General features: G+C 46.1%; 1 protein-coding gene across 1 annotated transcript in view; it reads left to right on the top strand.

The window, feature by feature from the left end:
* Mcm2 (DNA replication licensing factor Mcm2) overlaps window positions 1–23,386 on the top strand; it is a 52,600-nt gene that overhangs the window by 14,156 nt on the left and 15,058 nt on the right. Inside the window, exons 5-10 of the mRNA XM_068349968.1 lie at window positions 17,952–18,346; window positions 18,702–19,171; window positions 19,802–19,960; window positions 20,491–20,610; window positions 21,617–21,747; window positions 22,410–22,574. Coding sequence (XP_068206069.1) covers window positions 17,952–18,346; window positions 18,702–19,171; window positions 19,802–19,960; window positions 20,491–20,610; window positions 21,617–21,747; window positions 22,410–22,574 — 1,440 coding nt within the window. The remainder of the gene's footprint in view (window positions 1–17,951; window positions 18,347–18,701; window positions 19,172–19,801; window positions 19,961–20,490; window positions 20,611–21,616; window positions 21,748–22,409; window positions 22,575–23,386) is intronic.

The raw sequence follows: 23,386 nt of genomic DNA, 5'->3' as shown, positions 1-23,386 counted from the left end.
TCATGGGGAAAATTGGGGTGTCATGCCCATTTCTGAGGCAGGCGAGTGGGCATGAGGGCTGGGCGGGGCATGGAGAGGGAGGGAAACGAAGGGGGAAAGAGGGAGAGAATGCCTGTTGTAGATAGGCGGCGCCGTATCTACCAGTCGGTTCACGTTCAAATATGAATTCTGAAGGGAGGGCGGGGGTGCCTCACAGGTTCACATACTATAGTGTGTTACGAGTATTCAGTTACCCGGAAGTATCTGACACACACAAAAGTTTCTATGTTTGAGAAGTTTATTTACTTTATATTTGGGAGTGGGAGGAATGGAAATGTTTTTTATTTCTACACAGAATTACGATGTGCCTATGTTTATTTTCCTCTCCCAAATTGATAGGCATTGTTTTATGCCTGATTTCAGATGTTACAGAAATAAACTTTTAAATATTCAACTTTGCCGGTGAATATATAATAGCTGCAACTCTGTTGCTCGACAGACACATACATAAAAAAAACTTGCCAGCGATCGCTATACAGGTTGCGGGTGTGCCCACCAGCGCCAACTGTCGGCCAGATACCACTCGATGTAAACAAAACCTCAATTTCTTCTCTGTCGACGTGTCGACAAGACGTACTTTTACTCGCTGTAGAACCTGGAGTTTTTCCCATCATATTTGGTGAAGTACTTTAATTTGGTTTGAGCTTTCGCAGTGCAGGTGTTTTATCTTCATCTTAAATCTTGAACTCGTTTTTGGATAGATTTAATTTTTGATGACAAAGAGAGTATGGACTTTCTTTGACTTTTAAATGGCCGACCCTTCCCTTAGACGGAAGTGTGTTTAGGCTTTTAGCAATTATCTTATCACGTTATAAATTAATTATAGATTTTCCTCTATATATTTTATATCTCACCGCCTTTATTAGGCCTCTTCGATTAACTTTCCGTTTATAATAAACATAAAAATAAATTTAATGATTTGTTTATATGCGACCTTCCTGAGAGTAGGCGGTCCTAACTTGGAAACCGAAGTTAAACAACGTTGAGCCCTTTCAATCGTAAATAGCTTTTAAAGAGCTAATGATTTAAAACTTTTTAAATGAATATTTTTTAATAGATATTTTATGAAAGATTTTCTTTGAATAGTCTTCGTACTGTTTCAAAGATGAACTAACGTTTAGTTTACTTATGCTACGCAGTTTGCGCTCTATCGTTACGATAGAGAGAGAGAGTATCACGGTTTCACTTTGCAGAAAGAGTAAATCGATTCTGACGTTTTGTTCATTCTTCTTTCAAAGCTTAAATGTTTTAAATTCTATTTTAAAGGAACTTTTTAATTGAAAAACCTTTCAGTTTTTTTCCTTTGGTCAAATAACATGTTTTTTTGACGAAACGTAAGTGGGCTCTTCTCTTAGGTGCGTAATCAAGAGAGAGAGAGATAGAGACGGAGGGAGAGAGAGGGGAGAAAACGTTCCGTTCAAGCGGGTAACGTTGTTCTCGAGTTACTCTCGTCCCTAGTCTCTGTACGGGGAAAAAGGATAAAACGTTTTTACTTTTTTATTCTCGTCCCCAGGCAATGTACGGTGAGAGATTGAAAACGTAGTTTTGAATGAACTAGTGTTTAGTCTCTTCCCCAGCCACTGAATTTTTTTATCTTAAAATATGTTTACTGTTTTTTGCTGGTATTAATGTGCTTGCATTATACGACTGATTTCGCTATTACTACCTTTTGATGAGGGTAGAATTGCGTGCTTCAGGTAGAAATCAGTAAAAGTTTCGATTTCAGTGAAATAAGTGTAAAACAGAAAATCGTAGTGATAAAGTGATATTGCGCAAAGTGTTATCAGTGTTGCGACCGAGGGTTCGTCTGTTCGTGCCTGTCGTTCGCCTAATCCGGGACCTCTTGCAAGCTCCCAAGCCCAGGGGAGAAGTAATGTCGTACGACTTATGGGTTCGAGAGGCCTTGATCAGCGAACAGACGTTCCCTCTATGGTATCGGGTGTATCTTACCAAGATCACCCCTACCATAAGGCGAGAGAGACGATTTTCTCCTCGTCATCCGAAGGCTTTTCGCATAAGAAACCTGAAACAAGGTTTCGAGGCCCTTAAGCGAAAGTCAGTCCTTTCAGGACAGGTCCAGCGTCCTGGTTGTAGCCATTAGGACAGCTCTGACCCTATGCAGTCATCGGAAGACTGCTCGCCGCCTAACAAAAGCGTAACACAGACTCCGAGAGTTTTTGTTGGCAAGGTTTTGCGGTCACAGACGTTACCCTCGTCTCTTACCGCAACCATTTCCGTTGATCCTAAATGGGTTGTACGGCAAGACATGCAGAATAAGCTTGCCTCCCTTATGGAAGACTATTCTGCCGATAAGTCCGTTGAGCCTAGCCGTTTTTCTCATCGAGATCCTGGCTTTCAGCCAACCTAACGTTCCTTTGTGCGTCTTGTTGACGTTGGCGTAGCTAAGTCACGTCAGTCAGGTTGTTTAGAACCACACTCGATGCGGTCTCGTGTGGATTTTTCAGCCACATTTGGACGTTAGGCCACTTGCTGATGCTCCTGTTGACGTTCAGGACGTTCGCTAACAATCGGAGTTGACTTGTTTTGACGCTGAGCGTCAACCTCCGCATTCTAGAGTTGTTTTGACTGCTCAGTCTAGGCGGTCAAAGCAGTCTCGAGTGGACGCTGTGCGTCCTCACGCACCTGTTGTTGTTGACAGTTCACAGACTGTCTAGCAGTTACATGACGTTGCGTCCTGGTCTCTCGCACCTGTTGTTGTTGACAGTTCACAGACTGTCAAGCAGTTACATGATGTTGCGTCCTGTTCCGCTACTAATGCACCAGTGCATGTGGACTCTGCTTGTAAAGCATTGCCACCACGGTAGGTCTCTCCCTTGCTTGAGACTCGGCTACGTATTATCGGACAAGGTTCCTTTAGATGAGGAAGTTGCTGTTCCCCCTCCTACTGATATTCCCTTGAGGACTCTGTCAGACGGAGAGGAGCCTAAAGCTGCTTAGCCCTCTATGGACTTTAAATAAATCATGCTGATTTTTAAGGATCTTTGTCCGGATCTTTTTGTAACTGCTGCTCCTCGTTCGCCTAAACGTCAGAAGCTTACACTAGGCCTAGCTACTTCGAAGCCGTTGTTTTATAAGCTAGTGCTCTCTCGCTCTCCTAGAGAGCTTTACGTTTGCTAGGCGACTGGTTTATCACCAGGAGGAGTTTGGGGGATACAGCCTTTGCTTTCCCTTCTTTTAAACTGGCTTATAGAGCGAGAGTCTGATATGACACGAGAGAAGTTCTCGGCTTGGGAGTTCCTGCCTCTGCCCAGATAGACTTCTCAAATCTCATAGACTCTCCCTGGCGCCTGGCCAGGAGACGCTCCAAGATTTTACAGGTCAACTTCACAGCTGTTTTCGAGCCTTTGAAGTTTTGCTGTACAATTATGTCATGCATAAACAAGGCTTTCAGGGATGGCTCCAATGATCTGACAGCCACGTTCTCTGCAGGAACAAGTCCCTCAGGGATGGCTCCATGATTTGGCAGCCATGTTCACTGCAGGAGTACGTAAGAGGCAAGTGCGCTCAATGTGTTCATTGTCAAGACAAACTTCACGATGAAGTCTACCAGGCTGTCTTGACAGCATTTATGGAAGGCGACTGGATGGTCTCTCTCGACCTTCAGGAGGCATACTTCCACATTCCTATACACCCGGATTCCCAACCGTTTCTGAGGTTTGTTTACAGGAATGTGGGGTACCAGTTTCGAGCTATCGGAGATCAGAGCCTCCCTGTACTTGGACGACTGGCTTCTCAGAACCTCTTCCAGTCATCGCTGTCTGAAGGATCTCAATTGGACTCTAGATCTGACCAAGGAATTGGGACTCCTAGTCAACTTGGAAAAGTCACAGCTGGTCCCATCCCAAACTATTCTGTATTTAGGGATGGAGATTCACAGTCAAGTTTTTCGGGCTTTTCCGTCGGCCCCCAGAATAGATCAAGCCCTGCTCGCCATCCAGAAGATGTTGAAGAAGGAACGTTGCTCAGTCAGGCTTTGGATGAGTCCGGTAGGAACGCTGTCATCCCTGGAGCAATTTGTCTCGCTAGGAAGGCTACACCTCTGACCTCTACAATTCCATCTGGCTTTTCACTGGAAAAAGGACAAGACGCTAGAGGCGGTCTCGATCCCGATTTCCGAAAAGATAAAGACTTGTCTGACTTGGTGGAAAGACAATATCAGTCTACGAGAGGGTCTTCCCCTAGCAGTTCAGAAACCCAACCACGTTCTCTTCTCGGACGCATTGGACTTGGGCTGGGGCGCGACGCTGGACGGTCGGGAATGCTCAGGTCTGTGGAACTCGAGTCAGAGGAGCATGCATATCAACAGCAAGGAGCTTTTGGCGGTTCATCTGGCCTTGATAAGTTTCGAGAATCTCCTTCGAGGCAAGGTGGTGGAGGTCAACTCGGACAACACCACGGCCTTGGCGTACATTTCCAAACAGGGAGGTACCCACTCATTGACTCTGTACGAGATCGCAAGGGACCTGCTCATCTGGTCAAAAGATCGAGGCATCTCCCTAGTAACGAGGTTCATCCAGGGCGACTTGAACGTCCTAGCAGATTGTCTCAGTCGGAAAGGTCAAGTAATTCCAACCGAATGGACCCTCCACAAGGATGTGTGCAAGAGACTTTGGGCGACTTGGGGTCAACCCACCATAGATCTCTTTGCAACCTCGCTGACCAAGAGGCTTCCAATCTATTGCTCTCCAGTCCCGGACCCAGCAGCAATACATATAGATGCCTTCCTCCTAGATTGGTCACACCTAGATCTTTACGCATTCCCGCCATTCAAGATTGTCAACAAGGTACTGCAGAAATTCGCCTCTCACGAAGGGACAAGGTTGACGTTAGTTGCTCCCCTCTGGCCCGCGAGAGAATGGTTCACCGAGGTACTTCGATGGCTAGTAGACGTTCCCAGAAGTCTTCCTCTAAGAGTAGACCTTCTACGTCAGCCACACGTAAAGAAGGTACACCAAAGCCTCCACGCTCTTCGTCTGACTGCCTTCAGACTATCGAAAGACTCTCGAGAGCTAGAGGCTTTTCGAAAGAGGCAGCCAGTACGATTGCTAGAGCAAGGAGAGCGTCTACCTTTAGAGTCTACCAATCGAAGTGGGAAGTCTTCCGAGACTGGTGCAAGTCAGTTTCCGTATCCTCGACCAGTACCTCTGTAGCCCAAATAGCTGATTTTCTCTTATACCTGAGAAAAGTACGATCCCTTTCAGCTCCTACTATCAAGGGCTACAGAAGCATGTTGGCCTCGGTCTTCCGGCATAGAGGCTTAGATCTTTCCAACAATAAAGATCTGCAAGACCTCCTTAAGTCTTTCGAGACCTCTAAGGAGCGTCGTTTGGCTACTCCTGGGTGGAATTTAGACGTGGTTCTAAGATTCCTCATGTCAGACAGGTTTGAGCCTTTACAGTCAGCCTCCCTGAAAGATCTCACTCTTAAGACACTTTTCCTGGTATGCTTAGCCTCGGCTAAAAGAGTCAGTGAGCTTCATGCCTTCAGCAAGAACATCGGGTTTTCGTCAGAAAAAGCTACTTGTTCTCTGCAGCTTGGTTTCCTAGCCAAAAATGAGCTACCTTCTCGTCCTTGGCCTAAATCTTTCGATATTCCTAGCTTATCGGAGATCGTAGGCAATGAACTAGAAAGAGTCTTATGCCCTGTTAGAGCTCTTAAGTTCTACTTAGCTCGTACTAAACCTTTACGAGGCCAATCTGAAGCATTATGGTGTTCGGTTAAGAAACCATCCTTGCCTATGTCAAAGAATGCTTTGTCATATTTTATCAGATTGTTAATACGAGAAGCTCATTCACACTTGAGTGAGGAAGACCGATCTTTGCTTAAGGTTAAGACGCACGAGGTTAGAGCTGTAGCAACTTCCGTGGCCTTTAAGCAAAATAGATCTCTGCAAAGTATCATGGACGCAACCTATTGGAGAAGCAAGTCAGTGTTCGCGTCATTTTACTTGAAAGATGTCCAGTCTCTTTACGAGAACTGCTACACACTGGGACCATTCGTAGCAGCGAGTGCAGTAGTGGGTGAGGGCTCAACCACTACAATTCCCTAATTCCATATCCTTTTAATCTGTCTCTTGAAATGTTTTAATGTTGTTTTTATGGGTTGTCCGGAAGGCTAAGAAGCCTTTCGCATCTTGGTTGATTTGGCGGTGGTCAAAGTCATTTCTTGAGAGCGCCCAGATTAGGGGTTTGATGAGGTCCTGTTGTATGGGTTGCAGCCCTTGATACTTCAGCTCCTGGGGGTCTGTCAGCATCCTAAGAGGATCGCTGGGCTCCGTAAGGAAGACGTACTTACAAGGCAGAGTAATCGTCTAAGTCGACTTCCTTACCAGGTACAGTACCTATTTATTTTGGTTTGTTATATTGATAACTGTCAAAATGAAATAAAAAAACTCTTAGCTTATACGATGTAAACATATTTAACTCTGGTCTCTACCCACCTCCTTGGGTGTGAATCAGCTATTATATATTCACCGGCTAAGTTAAATATTTAAAAATGATATTTTAATTATAAAATAAATTTTTGAATATACTTACCCGGTGAATATATAAATTAAACGACCCTCCCTTCCTCCCCAATAGAGACGCAGTGGGATGAGAAGAAATTGAGGTTTTGTTTACATCGAGAGTGATATCTGGCCGACAGTTGGCGCTGATGGGCACACCCGCAACCTGTATAGCGATCGCTGGCGAGTTTTTTTATGTATGTGTCTGTCGAGCAACAGAGTTGCAGCTATTATATATTCACCGGGTAAGTATATTCAAAAATTTATTTTATAATTAAAATATCATATTATATGAAGATAGTTATTTGGACTATGGGTTCACATATCTTGACAAGGATGGTGCACACATCCCTCAGTGTGTTGTGTATTTGAAAACCTTCTCTAATGGCATCATGAAACCTTTCCAACTGAAGCAGCATCTGGCAAAGGCTCATCCACAGTTGAAAAAAAAGAATCGTAGCTTTTTTGAGGTAAAGTTATCCAGCGTGAAGAGGATGAAAATGGATACATCTGGGATGTATCAGCAAACCAACATCGGCATAGTGAAGGCTTCATATATGATTGCCCTTCAGGTGGCCAAGGCAAAGAAACCCCTCACGATTGATGAAAGCCTTTTGAAACAGTGTATCGTTGACAGTGCTAGGCTTGTGTTTGGAGAGGAGTCATTACAGAAGATGAAACAGATCCCCTTGTTTGATAAATTACACAATCAAGAACAGAATTTCCAAAATGTCTGAAAACATTAAGGAAAATGTGGTGTCAAAGGTAATGACATCGCTCTTTTTTTTTCCCTTCAAATTGATGAGTCTACGGATGTCGCCAACGTTGTATAACTGCTTGCTTTTTGCCGCTACTTGACTGACGAAGGAATCAAGGAGGAGTTTCTTTTTTGCCGGCCATTAGAGATGACAACAAAGGCAGTTGACATAATGGCATTAGTTGCAGATTTCTCCGATGAGTTGGAACAAACTGGAAGGGGTTTGCACAGATGGTGGCCCTAATATGCTTGGTTCACGATCAGGATTCATTACTCTTGTGAAGCAGAAGCGGCCTGAGTTGAATGAAACACACTGCATGATCCATAGGGAAGCTCTCGCCTCAAAGACAGTTCCAAAGAACCTTCATGATGCTTTGACTGTCATCATAAACATTGTTGTTAAATATGTGAAAGGATCAGCCTTGAACACTCGCCTCTTTTGCGAACTCTGCCGGGACATGGATGCTAACCACACAGCTCTTCCATTTCACACACAAGTGCGATGGCTTTCAAAAGGGAACTTGCTGGCGCGGGTCTTTGAACTGTGGGAAGAAATAAAGTTGTTTTTGAGTTACAGCAACAAGGTGGACCTGCTGTCTGCCTTCAATAAGGAAGGATTTGTAGCACAAATGGCTTATCTTGCTGAGATTTTTGAAACAATGAACTAAGTAAGAAATTACAGGGAAAAGGAGCAATGTGATTGTGCACACGGACACCATCAATGCTTTCATGGCTAAACTGCAACTTAGGGGGAAACAAATTAAAAAAGGTAAAACAGCATTCTTTCAGCGTTTGAGTGACATAATTGGTGAGAAAGACATCAAGAACCTATTGAAGGAGGAAATCATCACTCGACCTTGATCATTTGGTAGACGAGTTCAAGCGATATTTCCTTGGTATCAACACTGAAGACATTTCAATGAGGCTGACAAGGAACCCATTTATATGTCAGGTGGATGATGTCCCTGGGGACATGCAAAATGAGTTTTTGGACCTCAAACATGACTCTTCTGCGAGTCTTGGAGAGGAAGGCATAGATATCTTGTGGGACCTGATGCAAAAGGTCTTCAATCAGGAAAAGACCAAAGTGAAGGTGGATGGACTGTATCAAGGATGACCTTCAATCAAATGGATTAACCGGTGAAGTGTGGGACAGAGGTAGATGGAGAACGCTGGCCAGAAGCATCGGCCCCCACATAAAGCTGGGAAAGGATGCATACAAAGAAGAAGAAACATGACTCTTCTGCCAAGGATGAGTATCGTGCACAAGATCTTGAAGAATTCTGGGTTAATAGGCATACCCACAACTGAGCACCAATGCACTGAAGATCATTCTGTTTTCCACAACCTACCTTTGTGAGTCAGGATTTTCTCCTTCATTCACAATCAAACCCAAAGCACGAAACTGACTGGAGGTGGAATGTGACATACGTTGCGCGCTTGCCAAAACTAACCCTGATATTGATACACTGGTGCACAATCAGCAGCCTCACCCTTCTCACTAATTTAATTCTAAAGTAGAAGAGCAAATAAAAGACTTTTTATTTGTTATTAACCGGTTCTATGGCTATGCTTAGTTGTTACTAACTGCTCTCTATCCAATTTACTCTTAATTATATGTTGTTCCGTAACCGAAATACAAACCACGCTATTTACAAAGGGGTATTACTTTTAGCGCAGCTGAAATGACGAGCCAATAGTTTTTAACGAGGGTTAATTACCCCCGCGCTAGTTAGCGGTGGGTGAGGAAGGGTAGCTTGCTACCCCTACCCCCTCCACACACCGGTGACTTGCTTCACTTCACTTTTGGCTCGGCGGTGATCAGACTTGTCTGCTCATCGCCTTCGTGACAGCCTTTAATTTTCTGCTTTTTCTTTTCAGCGTGTGTGATTGGTTGGAAGTTGACCTTCAGTTATTTTCTTTACTATGCTTACATGCCCTGGAGTTGCCGGCCGTCCTTGTGGGACTTTCATGTTGGATGTTATTACGGATCCACACACCCTCTGCCCTCAATGTCGGGGCCGACGGTGCAACCAGGATAACATGTGCCGTGAGTGCAGGGAGTGGTCTGCCTCCGAGTGGGAGAGGTTTGGCCGTCGGCGTAAGAAGAAGTCCAAGAGAGACCGTTCTCCTCCGGGGTTAGCCTTGAAGGAGGAAGGTTCTCGGGACTCTTCTTCCGCCGCCCAAACCTCCTCCGAAGCTCCCCCTCGTCCGCCTCCTAAGGAGAGTCGTCCGAGTGGCAGCGCAGGCCCTTGTTCTGTTTCCCTACCTTCGGTGGGGGGAGAGGGCGTCGCCTCCCATAGCGAGGCGGTTCCCCCTCCTCCTCCGGAGGAGGTTATTGATAATAATGCCTTATCCAGTGATGATCTTTTACAGATTTGGTCGTCCCTGGGGCTTAAGGGCTTGCCCTCCAGGGTCGCTCTTATTGACCTTGTCTCGTTGGGGGCCGCTGTTAAACAGTCGCCGGTGGTAGCGGAGGTAGACCCTCTGTTTATTGTCGACGTCGTGGTGACAGAGGCCTCCGACGTGGCTGGGCCTTCCGCCGCAGGTGCTGTTGCTGGTGATGGTGCTCAAGGCTCTCCTCCTCCTTCCGTGCATCCTTCGAAGGGTGAAGTGAGTCCTTCGGTCTCGACTGCTGCCCAGCTTCCTTCTGAGGGAAGTGTTTTGACGGAGACTCCCCTTCGGAGGACCGATGGTCCCGACGATCTCCCCCGAGGCCGCCTCCGCCGTAAGGCTCACCGCCCTCTACGCCACAAGGGCCTCCCTTCCCCTTACAGAGGGACTAAGAGGCACCTTTTTGGGTCTTCCTCCTCCGGGGGGGACTCTCCTCGTCAGCCTCAACCGACTGCTCCGCCCTCCTTGAACCTCTCTGCAGACCGCTCACCATCTCCTGCCGGATCTTCGCCTTCTGGAGAACTCGTCACCCGACGGGCAACGGTCCCTTCGGGGCTAAGGGATTCTTCCCTTACGCGAGCAGTGCTAACGCACAAGCGCTCTCCTGCTCGCCAGCGCTCACCTGTTCGCCAGCGCTCACCTGTTCGCCAGCGCTCTCCTGCTCGCTGACGCTCACCTGCTCGTCGGCGCTCTCCTGATGTTCGCCCCCCTCGCCAGCGCTCTCCTGCTCGTCAGCTCTCTTCCGAGCATCAGCGCTCATTTGAGGACCATCGCCCTGCGGTCTCTGACCTCCCTTTAGTTCCTGCTGAACTCCCTGCTCACCATCTGCCTGGTCCTGTGGCTACGCAACATCGTGCTGCGCGTGTGTCAGAAACACATGTTCGCCAACGCGCCAGCGATCTTCCCGTTCCAGCTGTCCTCTCACAGGACACGCGTCGACCTTCTGCTCGCCAGCGATCACCTACACGCCAGCGATTACCTCCTCGCCAGCGTTCACCTGCTTGCCAGCCCGCACAGGCGATCTTAGTATCGCCTATTCAACAGCGACAACGAACGCTCCTGAAGGAACATGGTTCGCCAGCTTCTAGCTCGCCATCGCGCAATCGCCCGCCTGCACATGCCGCTCGCCATTGCACGATCGCCCTCCTGCGCATGCTGCTCGCCATCGCACGACCCTGCACGATCGCCCGCTTACGCATGCTGCTCCTCATCGCACAACCCTGAACGATCGCCCTCCTGCGGATGCTGATCACCATTGCACCCCATCACGCGATCATTCACCTGCGCATGCTGCTCGCCATCGCACAACCCTGAACGATCGCCCGCTTACGCATGCTGCTCCTCATCGCACAACCCTGAACGATCGCCCTCCTGCGGATGCTGATCACCATCGCACCCTATCACGCGATCATTCACTTGCGCATGCTGCTCACCATCGCTTACCATTACACGGTCATTCACCTGCGCATGCTGCTCACCATCGCACACCAGTGCGTCGACATACCACATCACGACATCGCCAGCGATCTTCCTCACCTACGCGGCAGCACGATCCCTCGCCGTCGCGCCAATGCTTGCGTTCGTCGCCTCGGACACGTGTTCATTCACCTGCCCACCCTCGCGACCGCTCGCCTGTGCGCCCGCGCGATCGCTCTCCCGCGCGACCATCGTTCGCGGTGAATTCCACAGCCGGTGGTAGCAGCAGGGACGCGTGCTCCTAGATGGCACTCGGGATCACCTCCATCCAAGCACAGGTTGGTAGTGCAGGACGAAGACAGGTCAGTACAGCATTCTTCCCCACCTTCTTTTCAGGCAGGTACCGTCGTGTCCACTCCAAAGGATCGCCCGATCCCTTTCTCTTTAGCGAGGATTTCGGACTCTGTGTCCTTGGAGCAGCAGACTTGGTTTGGTCCGCTGGCACGGGCGTTAGTGAGGGTTATGAAACCAGCACTCGCCGGCCAGGGTGACAAACCGTGGCTGTCTCTCCTACGCTGAAGAGAAAGAGAGGAGTGGACTTCGTGGTGACTTCCCCTAGGGCGAAGTTGGTTCCCAAGAGGTCGGTCTCGAAGGTCCCATCTCCTGCACGAGTACTCTCTCCTTCTCCCGTGGACGAGGCCTTTCCGTCCTCAGGTGAGTCCAGTGGGGCGGTAGTCTTCCCCTCGGCACCAGGGGGGGAGACTTCGCTTCAGGCAGGAGAATCGTCTCGTGAGGAAGGGGCCCCTCGAACCTCGTTGTTGGGATCCTGTATCCCTCCCAGGAGGGAACCCAAGGATTCCAAGACCGTCCCTAAATCCTCTGCAAGGATTCGTCAGGAACCCACGACTACCCAGGGGAATGTCCACGTGTCACCCCAGGAAGAGATTCCTGGGGCAGGAGACTTAGCTGCCAGCCCGCAAGGAGGAGAACAGCAAGAGTCCGAACATGCCTTCTGGCAGGTCCTAAGCCTGATAAGGACACTTAACAGACTTACGGATCCAGTCATCGCCCCCCGTGAAGGCAAAGACACGATTCTGGATGAAGTGTTTGACATTCGGAAGGCCCCTAAGACCAGTGCAGCTCTGCCCTGGTCTCACCAGTGCAGCTCTGCCCTGGTCTCGGGGGCTGAAGAGTGCCAGAGCTAGGGCCAACGCTCAGCTCGCACTTCTTGCCTCCTCCAGTCGTTCCACTGCCGGGAACAAGCTTATCCCTCAACCTCGCTCTTCCTCTCCATCACTCTGTGGAGGAGCTGGCGAAGGGAGTTCCCCTGGAGAAACTCTGTCCGGCAGGTGTCGTTCTCGGCGGCGGAGATCTTTAACCACGAGAAGGTCGCTAAGTGTGCCATGCAGGCCACTTCGTGGCTGGACTTCTGGCTAGGATCTCTGGGCATCCTATTGCGATCGGAGGACTTGTCCAAGGAGACCAATAGGAAGGCCCTAGAGACCTTCTTGCTCTCGGGCACCCGCTCCATCGAGTTTTTGGCGCACCAGTTTACCACCCTGTGGGCCAACTCGGTGTTGAAGCGTCGCGATGCTGTGTCCGAGAGATTCCATCCGAAGGTCCCCGCCGTGGATGTGTGTAGGCTCCGACATGCTTCCCTTCTGGGGGAGAGCCTGTTTGAGCCTCAAGACTTGGAGCGAACGGCTGAGAGGTGGAGGAAATCCAGCACGGACTCCCTCCTCCACAGGGCCCTTACAACTCGGCCCTATAAGCCTCCAGCCCCGCCACAACAGCAGCAACAGCCTCGTAAGGCTCCCAAACAGGCACCGGCAGCTAAGAAAGTGGTGTCTAAGCCCCAGCCCTTTCTAGCCAAGGTCAAGAGGGGCGGTAAGTCCTCCAGGGGTGGCGGCCGCGGCCGCAAGCCCTAGGGGTGGCAGTCCCCCTGCGTGTCCACCTGTGGGGGGATGCCTTCAGCGTTGCGTCCGCAGGTGGCAGCAACACGGGGCCGATGCTTGGACGGTCTCAGTGATCGGCCAAGGTTATCGCGTCCCGTTCACGTCATCTCAACCTCCCCTGACAGCGAATCCAGTGTCGTTGAGCTCCTATGCCATGGGATCGGCAAAGGGGCTGGCCCTTCAGGCCGAAGTCGAGACCATGTTCGAGAAGGGTGCTCTCCAGGAGGTCGTGGACGGCTCCCCAGGCTTCTTCAGTCGACTCTTTCTTGTAAAGAAGGCTACTGGAGGCTGGAGACCCGTCATCGATCTCTCAGCTCTGAACAGGTTTGTCAAACAAACCCGGTTCAGCATGGAGACAGCAGACACGGTCAGACTTGCGGTGAGACCACAAGACTTCATGTGAACACTGGATCTAAAGGACGCGTACTTCCAGATCCCAATCCATCTGTCTTCCAGGAAGTACCTGAGATTCTGCCTAGACAACAAGATCTACCAGTTCAAGGTGCTGTGTTTCGCTCTCCACAGCTCCTCAGGTGTTCACCAGAGTGTTCACCCTGATTTCATCTTGGGCGCACAGGAACGGCATTCGTCTCCTTCGTTACCTAGAGTCCTAGACGATTGGCTGATCCTAGCAGACTCGGAGTCGACCCTTCTTCGGCACCGAGACAGGCTTCTGGATCTTTGCCAGGATCTGGGGATCTTGGTAAACCTCGAGAAGTCCTCTCTGCAGCCGTCCCAACGACTGGTTTATCTAGGCATGCTAATAGACACCAATCTCCACAAAGCCTTTCCATCAGACGACTGGATAGCAAGGCTGAGGAGGGTGGCGGAGCCTTTCCTCAGGCGAAAAGAATTCCCCGCCCAATCTTGGTTGCGTCTCTTAGGCCACCTATCCTCCCTGGCCCGTCTGGTTCCAAACAGCCGCCTCAGGATGAGATCCCTTCAATGGCGGCTCAAGTCCCGGTGGAATCAAGGATCCGATTCCCCGGACATTCTGATCCCAATGGGGTCTCTGGAACAGACGGACTTGCTGTGGTGGCTGGCCGACGAGAACCTGCGGAAGGGAGTGAGTCTTCTCGTCCTCCCCCCGGAATTGACTCTGTTTTCGGACGCGTCAAAAGAAGGGTGGGGGGCGCACGTTCTGAACCAGAGGGCCTCAGGCCTTTGGTCAGAATCAGAAAAGTGCCTACACATCAACCTGCTAGAATTGAAGGCCGTCTTTCTGGCTCTTCAGCAGTTCCAACGGTCCCTGGCGGGTCACTCCGTGGTGGTGATGAGCGACAACACCACGGTAGTGGCTTATATCAACAAGCAGGGAGGCACTTTTTCGTAACAGCTATCCCATCTTGCAGTAGAGACTCTTGAGGTGGACCGAAACCCACTCGATAACACTATCAGCTCGCTTCATTCCTGGCAAGAGGAATGTGCTCGACGACAGTCTGAGCAGGGCTTCGCAGATAGTGAGTACCGAGTGGTCTTTGGATCCTCAGATAGCCAACAAAGTCCTGACTTTGTGGGGTTCCCCGACGGTGGACTTGTTCGCGACAGCCTTGAACTTCAAGCTGTCCCTGTACTGCTCACCAGTCCCGGACCCCAAGGCACTCTGGCAAGATGCTTTCCAGCAACGGTGGGACAACATCGACGTGACGCCTTCCCACCATTCTGTCTGATGAGAAGGGTGCTCAACAGGACCAGACTATCGGTCAACTGTTCCATGACTCTAGTAGCTCCGCTATGGCATCACGCGGAATGGTTTCCGGACCTTCTGCAACTCCTGACGGAACTCCCAAGGGAGCTTCTCAGACAACCCCACTCCGGTGTCCCTCACAGGGCCGTAGCCTCGCTTCGGCTTCACGCCTGGAGACTATCCAGCGTCTCCTCGCGGAGAGAATGTCTCGGCACCTGCGAAGGTCCTCTGAGGGAGTCTACCAAGCGAAGTGGAGAGTCTTTTTTGGTTGGTGTCGTGGAAGGGGTATCTCTCCAATCGATGCCACTATTCCAGCAATAGCGGACTTCCTTGTGTATCTGCGAGAAGAAATGCGCCTTTCTGTCTCGGCGGTGAAAGGCTATCGCTCAGCCTTAAGCTTGGCCTTCAGATTGAAGGGCGTGGATATTTCTTCGTCGCTAGAACTCTCTTTACTCATACGTAGCTATGAGCTTACCTGCCCCCAGTCGGAAGTGAGACCCCCTCCTTGGAACGTGGTTCGAGTCCTCAGGTCTCTCAAGAGACCTCCCTTCGAGCCATTACGCCAGGCCTCCGATCGCCACCTGTCTTGGAAGACGGCTTTCCTACTCGCCTTGGCCTCGGCCAAGCGAGTTAGTGAACTTCATGTTCTCTCGTACGACATCGCCCATTCAAGGGGATGGGGGGAGGTAACGTTCAGGTTCGTCCCTGAGTTTGTGGCCAAGACTCAGAATCCTGGAGTGCCGGATCCTCGGTTCGACTCTTTCAGGATCGCGAGTCTCCGTTCTGTAACAAACGACCCAGATCAGCTGCTACTATGCCCAGTGAGGTGTCTGAGGTACTACTTGAAAAGAACGGCTGCAGTCCGTCCTCATGTGCGAGCTTTGTTTGTGAGCACAGGCAGGACAAAGAGGAGGGTCACCAGGAACACCATCTCAGCTTGGATTCGAAGGGTTATCCACCATGCCCTGAATCCTGACCCTCCTCCGTCTCGTCGCCCTCGGGCCCACGATGTCAGGGGTATTGCTACATCCCTGGCCTTCAAGAGAAACTTCTCTGTGACGCAGGTACTTCAAACTGGGGTCTGGAAGCGTCAAACGACCTTCACAGCCCACTACCTGCAAGACGTGACCCACAGGAGCCTCGATACGTTCTCTATCGGCCCTGTGGTGGCTGCACAACAGCTGGTCTAACCTCAGGCTCCTTTTTGGACAAGTAGCAGTAGGTTGAGGGCGTTGTTACCTGGTCCTCGCATAGCTGACCTCAACCTCTGCAGGTAACCCATGCTTTTTTGTGCTCCTAGTATTAAGCTTAATACTGTTGCGTCTCCCATACCCTGACGAGGTGTTATGGGGAACGTCCTATCCTAGAATTCCTATCTGAAGGTCTCAAGGTCAACTCCATAGGACGAGTCACACTCTCCTCCTCACACTGCTTATGTAGGCCACTCGTTCCTAGCGATGCTCGGAACCTGTGAGGTACAGGGGCTCCCTCTCTCTAGTGCTGCTCACTGAGGGATCGAGCCCCCAGGCAAGCCGAAGTCAGTAAGGCTGGGGACTTTCCACCCTTCCTAAGGGGTAAGTCACCCTTTGTAAATAGCGTGGTTTGTATTTCGGTTACGGAACAAATGACAAATTCGAAGATAATTTGTATTTTTCCTAACCATACAAACCTTAGCTATTTACACATATGTGCCCGCCATCCCTGACCCCCAAGTCAAGTCCTACCTGTAAGTGAAGTGAAGCAAGTCACCGGTGTGTGGAGGGGGGAGGGGTAGCAAGCTACCCTTCCCCACCCCCCGCTAACTAGCGCGGGGGTAATTAACCCTCGTTAAAAACTATTGGCTCGTCATTTCAGCTGCGCTAAAATTAATACCCTTTGTAAATAGCTAAGGTTTGTATGGTAACAAAAAATACAAATTATCTTCGAATTTGTCATTTTATCAGTATATTTGCACATTTAAAAAATAAATTAGTAAATAGCCTCAAGTGTGTTTTAACTACTCTTTCTCTCACACATGAAGGGGGAAATCTGGATGATCGAACTGGGTGCAGGGGGAAAATGACAGAAAAAAGTTTGGGAATCACGCCTTAGCAAGTAATAATAATAGTATGCAGGAGAAGCATACTATATGGCTTTTCATATTCCAAGTTCAGGAAATTTGTTGAAGAAAGTGATTAACTTCACTGCAATTGTTCAGTAGCTGCTCTCCACTTGGTGAGGGTAGGAGAGAGACTTTAGCTATGATAAGCAGCTCTTCTAGGAGGACACTCTAAAATCAAACCATTGTTCTCTAGTCTTGGGTAGTGCTATAACCAATGTACCATAGTCTTGCACTGTCTTAGAGTTTTCTTGCTTGATGGTACACTTTCATCTGTTACCTCACTGGGATGCATTCCCTGTTGTAGCCCGAGGCCTTATAGCTTCCTGCTTTTCCAGTTAGGGTTGTAGCTTAGCTGTTAATAATAATAAAGGATTGAACTACAGACTTGATTGGAACTTCCGTGTGGCTGATTCTGCCTATAGCTTCCAGTACAGCTGTTGACATCATGTGAAGCTGCCTAGGATGAACTTTGGGAATGACTAGTTTAGTGCCTTCTCTTATTGCAACTATTTGTAATTCTTCAAATTTGTACTTAGAGGAATTGCAAGTTCTCTCTTGAGGTTTAATCAAAATAATAAAAGCAGAAACAGTGAGAAATTTGAATGTAGAGAGGGAAAGGGATATACTAATTATGGAATGAAATGGCCAATAAAAGTAGCAAAAGTTGTGAATAAGGTTTGTTTTGTGTAATACCGTGAAGGCAAAAGATGGAAAATAATAGATCAAGTGCCAGACCAGTTCTTTCGGAAATTCAAGTGTAGGTATTAGAGAGGTGACATAGATATTATATTTGGTTTATCAAGCCCTCCAGCTGAGAATGAAAAATCAAAACTTTCACACTCGCTGTCTGGTCCGATAAAAACTTAAGTTGGGATGTAAAGGATGAAGTGTTTCAAGTGCTAATTTTGTTTGAAAGGAAATACTTTGTCGTACTGTAAATTCATTTTGCTAGGATTTATTTAGATATAAAAGATATTTCATCTTGACCTTGATACAAGATGTGTGTTTATTTCAATACTCTATGATTGGTGTAATATAAAATAGCTTAACCTCCTATGATTCCCTCCCCTTTGCAGATGATTGAATCCATCGAGAATCTTGAGGACATGAAAGGCCACAGTGTTCGTGAATGGGTTTCCATGCTTGGACCAAGACACGAAATCTACAATCGCTTCAAAAATTTCTTGCGCACGTACGTCAACGACAAAGGGAACAACCTGTACAAAGATAAAATCCGTCAGATGTGCGAAGAAAATAAGTCCTCCTTTGAGGTGGATTATAATATCATAGCCTCCGAAGAACAAGTTCTGGCATACTTCTTGCCAGAAGCTCCAACCGAGATGTTAGAAATTATGGACTCGGCCGCTAAGGATGTTACCCTCTCCATGTTTCCACAGTATGAGAGAATCACCAGAGAAATTCATGTTCGAATCACAGACTTACCTTTAATTGAAGAACTGCGTTCACTTAGGTAAGCATATTGAGTGTGTTCATTATTTGTGAGTTGAACTGAAGTATCATTTTCATGTCTGTTGTATTTTTATTATTTTTATTGTTTTTAGAATTTTTTGTAATCTTTATACTTTACTGTAATTGAAGGACACGTTTTTAGTTTTCTATTGTATAATATTTTCTATGTCTGAATCTGTTAATTTGCACATTAGGTATAGTGATCTTTATACTTAATTGAATGACACTTGGTTTTCTATTTTGAAACTTTTCAGACTACATCTGAATCAGCTGATCTGCACATTAGGCGTAGTGATCTCTGTACTCTACTCTAATTGAAGGACATGTTTTTACTTTTATATTTTACAATTTTTCAGACAACTACATCTAAATCAGTTGATCCGCACATCGGGCGTAGTCACATCCACAACTGGAATCCTTCCGCAGTTGTCCGTGGTCAAGTATGATTGTAACAAGTGTAGTTATGTTCTGGGGCCCTTTGTCCAGTCGCAGAATGCCGAAGTCAAGCCAGGATCTTGCCCCGAGTGCCAGAGCAGAGGACCCTTCTCAGTTAATATGGAACAGACTGTGTATCAGAATTACCAAAGAATCACCTTGCAAGAATCTCCCGGCAAGGTTGCTGCTGGTCGATTGCCTCGTTCGAAGGAGATTATACTTCTTGGTGACTTGTGCGATTCTTGTAAGCCAGGAGACGAAATAGAAGTTACTGGGGTTTACACCAACAATTATGATGGATCGTTGAACACGAATCAAGGTTTCCCCGTGTTTGCGACAGTTGTTATGGCTAACCACATTGCCAAAAAAGATAATGCCAATGCCATTAAAGGTAATATCAAAAGAATATTTTGCTTTTGAGTACATTGACCCATATAAATTTATGTAATGTATATGTCTTGACTCTAAACCTCACAGCTTATGCTCTACTTTAGGAATGTTTATGTTACTGATTTCATTTTTATTCCTGAATACAAATACAGTTTATAAGGTAACACAATCATTATTAGAATGTTTCATTTCTTTGCTTTTGAGGTTATGATATTTTCCTTGACCGTAGCATTCTTACACATATAAAAGTAGATAATTTTACTCTTGCAGTCGTAGATATCTTATTATTCTTGACTGGGAGGTATCTATTGTCATAGATTGTTGTACATACATACATACATATACCAAGGCACTTTCCCCAATTTTGGGGGTAGCCAACATCAAACAAATGAAACAAAAAAGGGGACCTCGCCTCTCTATGTTCCTCCCAGCCTGACAAGGGACTCAACCGAGTTCAGCTAGTCCAGCTAGGGTGCCACAGCCCACCCTTCCCTATTATCCACCACAGATGAAGCTTCATAACGGTGAATCCCCTACTGTTGTATTTTGGGTTAATATAAATTTTAATCAAGGAACAACTTTCATGCATTCTTTGTTAGATTCTATATTTATATTGTTTCTTCTCCACTAGCTTTAACTGATGAAGACCTCAAGGCTATTGTCAGCCTTAGCAAAGATGAGCGTATTGCTGAAAGGATTGTTGCCTCAATCGCACCCTCGGTCTACGGTCATGAGGACATAAAGCGTGCCCTTGCCCTTTCCCTGTTTGGTGGGGAGACTAAAAATCCAGGTGAGTTTTGCCCTTTTTATATATTTGGTTTTCTTAAATTTGATTACCTCACGTTTAGGTTTTTAACAAAAGATATCTTATTTATATTGATATTTTTTGGTAGATACATATCTTGTAATGAGTCTGCTTTGCCATTTTTTATAGAATTTGAAAATAGATTTTAGGTTTTTGCCGATTGGGTTTTCTTTACATCGTTTGGTTTACGTTGAGGTTTTCAAACAAAAAATAGCTCTTATTCACATTGCTGTATTGGTAGTTACACATCTCATAATAAATGTGCTTTGCCATTGTTTATTTGTTTTGAACAAAGAGTTTAATATTTCCTGATAGGATTTCAATTAAGTTTAGTATTGGCTAATTGGGTTGGAACAAAGGCTAGCATTGGCCGAGTTAACTGAGTGAGTCTTTAGCCAATATGATTTCAGTCCAGTTTAATATTGGCTAATTGCTTTAGAACAATAAATATGATATTAGCTGATTTTCCTGATGGAATCTCAAAGTTCTTGAATTTACTCCTTTCTTTTTTCCAGGTCAAAAACACAAGGTTAGAGGTGATATTAATGTCTTGGCCTGTGGTGATCCTGGTACAGCCAAGTCTCAGTTTTTGAAGTACGTTGAGAAAATAGCTCCCCGAGCAGTATTCACAACAGGTATGCTATAATGCAGGAAATTGTTGTATAGATTAACGGTACTGTAATGGTTATTAGTTTTATGTTCTTTTGTATAAATCAAACTTACATACATATACCAAGGCACTTCCCCCAATTTGGGGGGGTAGCCGACATCAAACAAATGAAAAAAGGGGGACCTTTCGTCTCTACGTACCTCCCAGCCTGACAAGGGACTCAACCAAGTTTGGCTGGTACTGCTAAGGTACCACAGCCCACCCTCCCCCATTATCCACCTCTGATGAAGCTTCATAACGCTGAATCCTCTTCTGCTGCTACCTCCGTGGTCATCTAAGGCGACCAGAGGAAGCAGCAGGGCCTACCCGAACTGCGTCACAATTGCTCGCCATTCAGTCCTATATCTAGCACGCTCTCTTGCCTCTCTCACATCTATCCTCCTATCACCCAGAGCTTTCTTCAAACTTATAATCAGAAAATAGATAATGTTAACTTTGAATCTATTGTCTTAATAGTTTTAAATTAGAAAATAGTTAATGTTAATCCTTTTACCCCCATGGACGTATGGGTACGTTTCACAAAACTCATCTCTTTACCCCCATGGACGTACTGGTACGTCCTTGCAAAAAACTGCTATTTATATTTTTTTTTTCCATATTTTTGATAACTTGAGAAACTTCAGGCATTTTCCAAAAGAATGAGACCAACCTGACCTCTCTATGATGAAAATTAAGGCTGTTAGAGCAATTTAAAAAATATATACAATATTGCAAAATGTGCTTGAAAAAAAAAATTGCCTGGGGGTTAAGGGTTGGAAAGTTCCAAATAGCCTGGGGGTAAAAGGGTTAACTTTGATTATATTGTGTTAATAGTTTTAAATGAAAAAATAGTTAATGTTAATATTGGATCCATTGTCTTGATAGTATAGAATCAAAATATAGTTAATGTTAACTTTGATTTTATTGTCTTAATAGTTCTGAATTAATCTTGATAATTAAAGATTGAGTAAACCTATTTTTCTAATTCCTAGGTCAGGGTGCCAGTGCTGTAGGTTTGACTGCTTATGTACAGCGATCGCCCGTAACAAGAGAATGGACCCTAGAAGCCGGTGCTTTAGTCTTGGCTGATAAGGGTGTATGTCTGATTGATGAGTTTGATAAGGTCAGTTTGTCTCTCGGTTACAAAGCTAATAGAAATGATCCTGTGTTTGAACCTTTTATATATATATATATAGATATATATATATATATATATATATATATATAATATATATATATATATATATTGGTAAATAAATTTCCTAACTATAGTCAATTCTTTTTAGTGAGGCAGATTTGCACCGACTGGCAGGAGTGCCCTTTTAGCTTGGAAAAGTTTCCTGATCGCTGATTGGTTGGACAAGATAATTCTAACCAATCAGATAGAAGGAAACTTTTTCCAAGCTCAAAGGTCACCCCTGCGAGTTGGTGCAAATGCGCCTCATTAAAAAAATGAGTAAATAGTTTTTAATGTTCATTTGTTCTGCTACAAAAGTTCAGTTTGTCTCAGCTAAGAAGCTAATAGGGATGATGCCGAGTATTTGAACTTTTTCCTACAGCTAAATAAATTGTCTAACTTGGTATTGAATTATCATTTGTGTTAAAAATAGATCAGTTTGTCTTGGTAACAAAGCTAATAGAATGAATGTGTATTTGAACTATACTACTACTACTACTTCTTTTTCTTCTTCTTCTTCTTCTTCTTCTTCTTCTTCTTCTTCTTTTGTTGTACTTGAAAAGATTCCACTTTTCGTATTATAATTTTGGGTTGGATTTTTCTCTTAGATGAATGACGCCGATCGTACCAGTATTCACGAAGCCATGGAACAGCAGAGTATATCAATCTCCAAGGCTGGTATCGTGACATCACTTCAAGCTCGCTGTGCTGTTATTGCAGCCGCTAACCCTATTGGGGGTAGATACGACCCGTCTATGACATTTGCGGAAAATGTAAGTCAGTTTTTCTCTTCTTTTTTTTTTAATATAATATATATATATATATATATATATATATATATATATATATATATATATATATATATATATATATATAAGTAACTTCTATGCCATGATAGAATAATGTATCTGTTTACCAAGGCCCTTCCCCCAATTTTGGGGGGTAGCAAACATCAAACAAACGAACGAAAGTGGATCTTTCCCTAGGAGGATTAATACTACTGGAGATGCCCTGACTCGGAATTCTTTCCTGAACCCGTGAGGGCAGGGTTTGGCCAGATTCACCCCTTCAAACTGTCAAATCTCGATCCCAAGTTAATCCTCCGACAGCGTACTGGTTCTTAGTCTGTTTTACCCAGACTTTTGTTTATAGCCGATAACTATTTTCTTGTGCTATTTTATTAGCGATGGTCCCTTCCTGTGATGCTTTATCAAAAAAAAAAAAAATAATGTTAAACTTGTAGCTCAACTTATTGGTGAATCAGTTACAAACTCCTTGGAATAATGAACTACAGTAAAGTCGTTGACCTTTATATCCGTCTATGGATGACATTGAACACAGCTTGTGATAATCTCACAACTGTTGTTACAGATTTTTGCCTAAAGGCAGGCAACTGATTTTTTTCGTACAACCAAGAGCAGCACAGGAAGGAGCCATCGCTAATGAAAGCACAATAAGGGTTACCGTCTCTAAACAAAGGTCTGAATAGAACTGACTACAAATTCCAATACAATGACAGAGATTAACTTGAAGGATCAAGAACTGACAGTTAGAAGGGTAAAAACCTGGCTTCCCTTAATCCGGG

Source organism: Palaemon carinicauda, chromosome 26, assembly GCF_036898095.1.
Source record: "Palaemon carinicauda isolate YSFRI2023 chromosome 26, ASM3689809v2, whole genome shotgun sequence".
NCBI classification, from domain to species: domain Eukaryota; kingdom Metazoa; phylum Arthropoda; class Malacostraca; order Decapoda; family Palaemonidae; genus Palaemon; species Palaemon carinicauda.
This window is presented reverse-complemented; position numbering and strand designations above follow the sequence as displayed.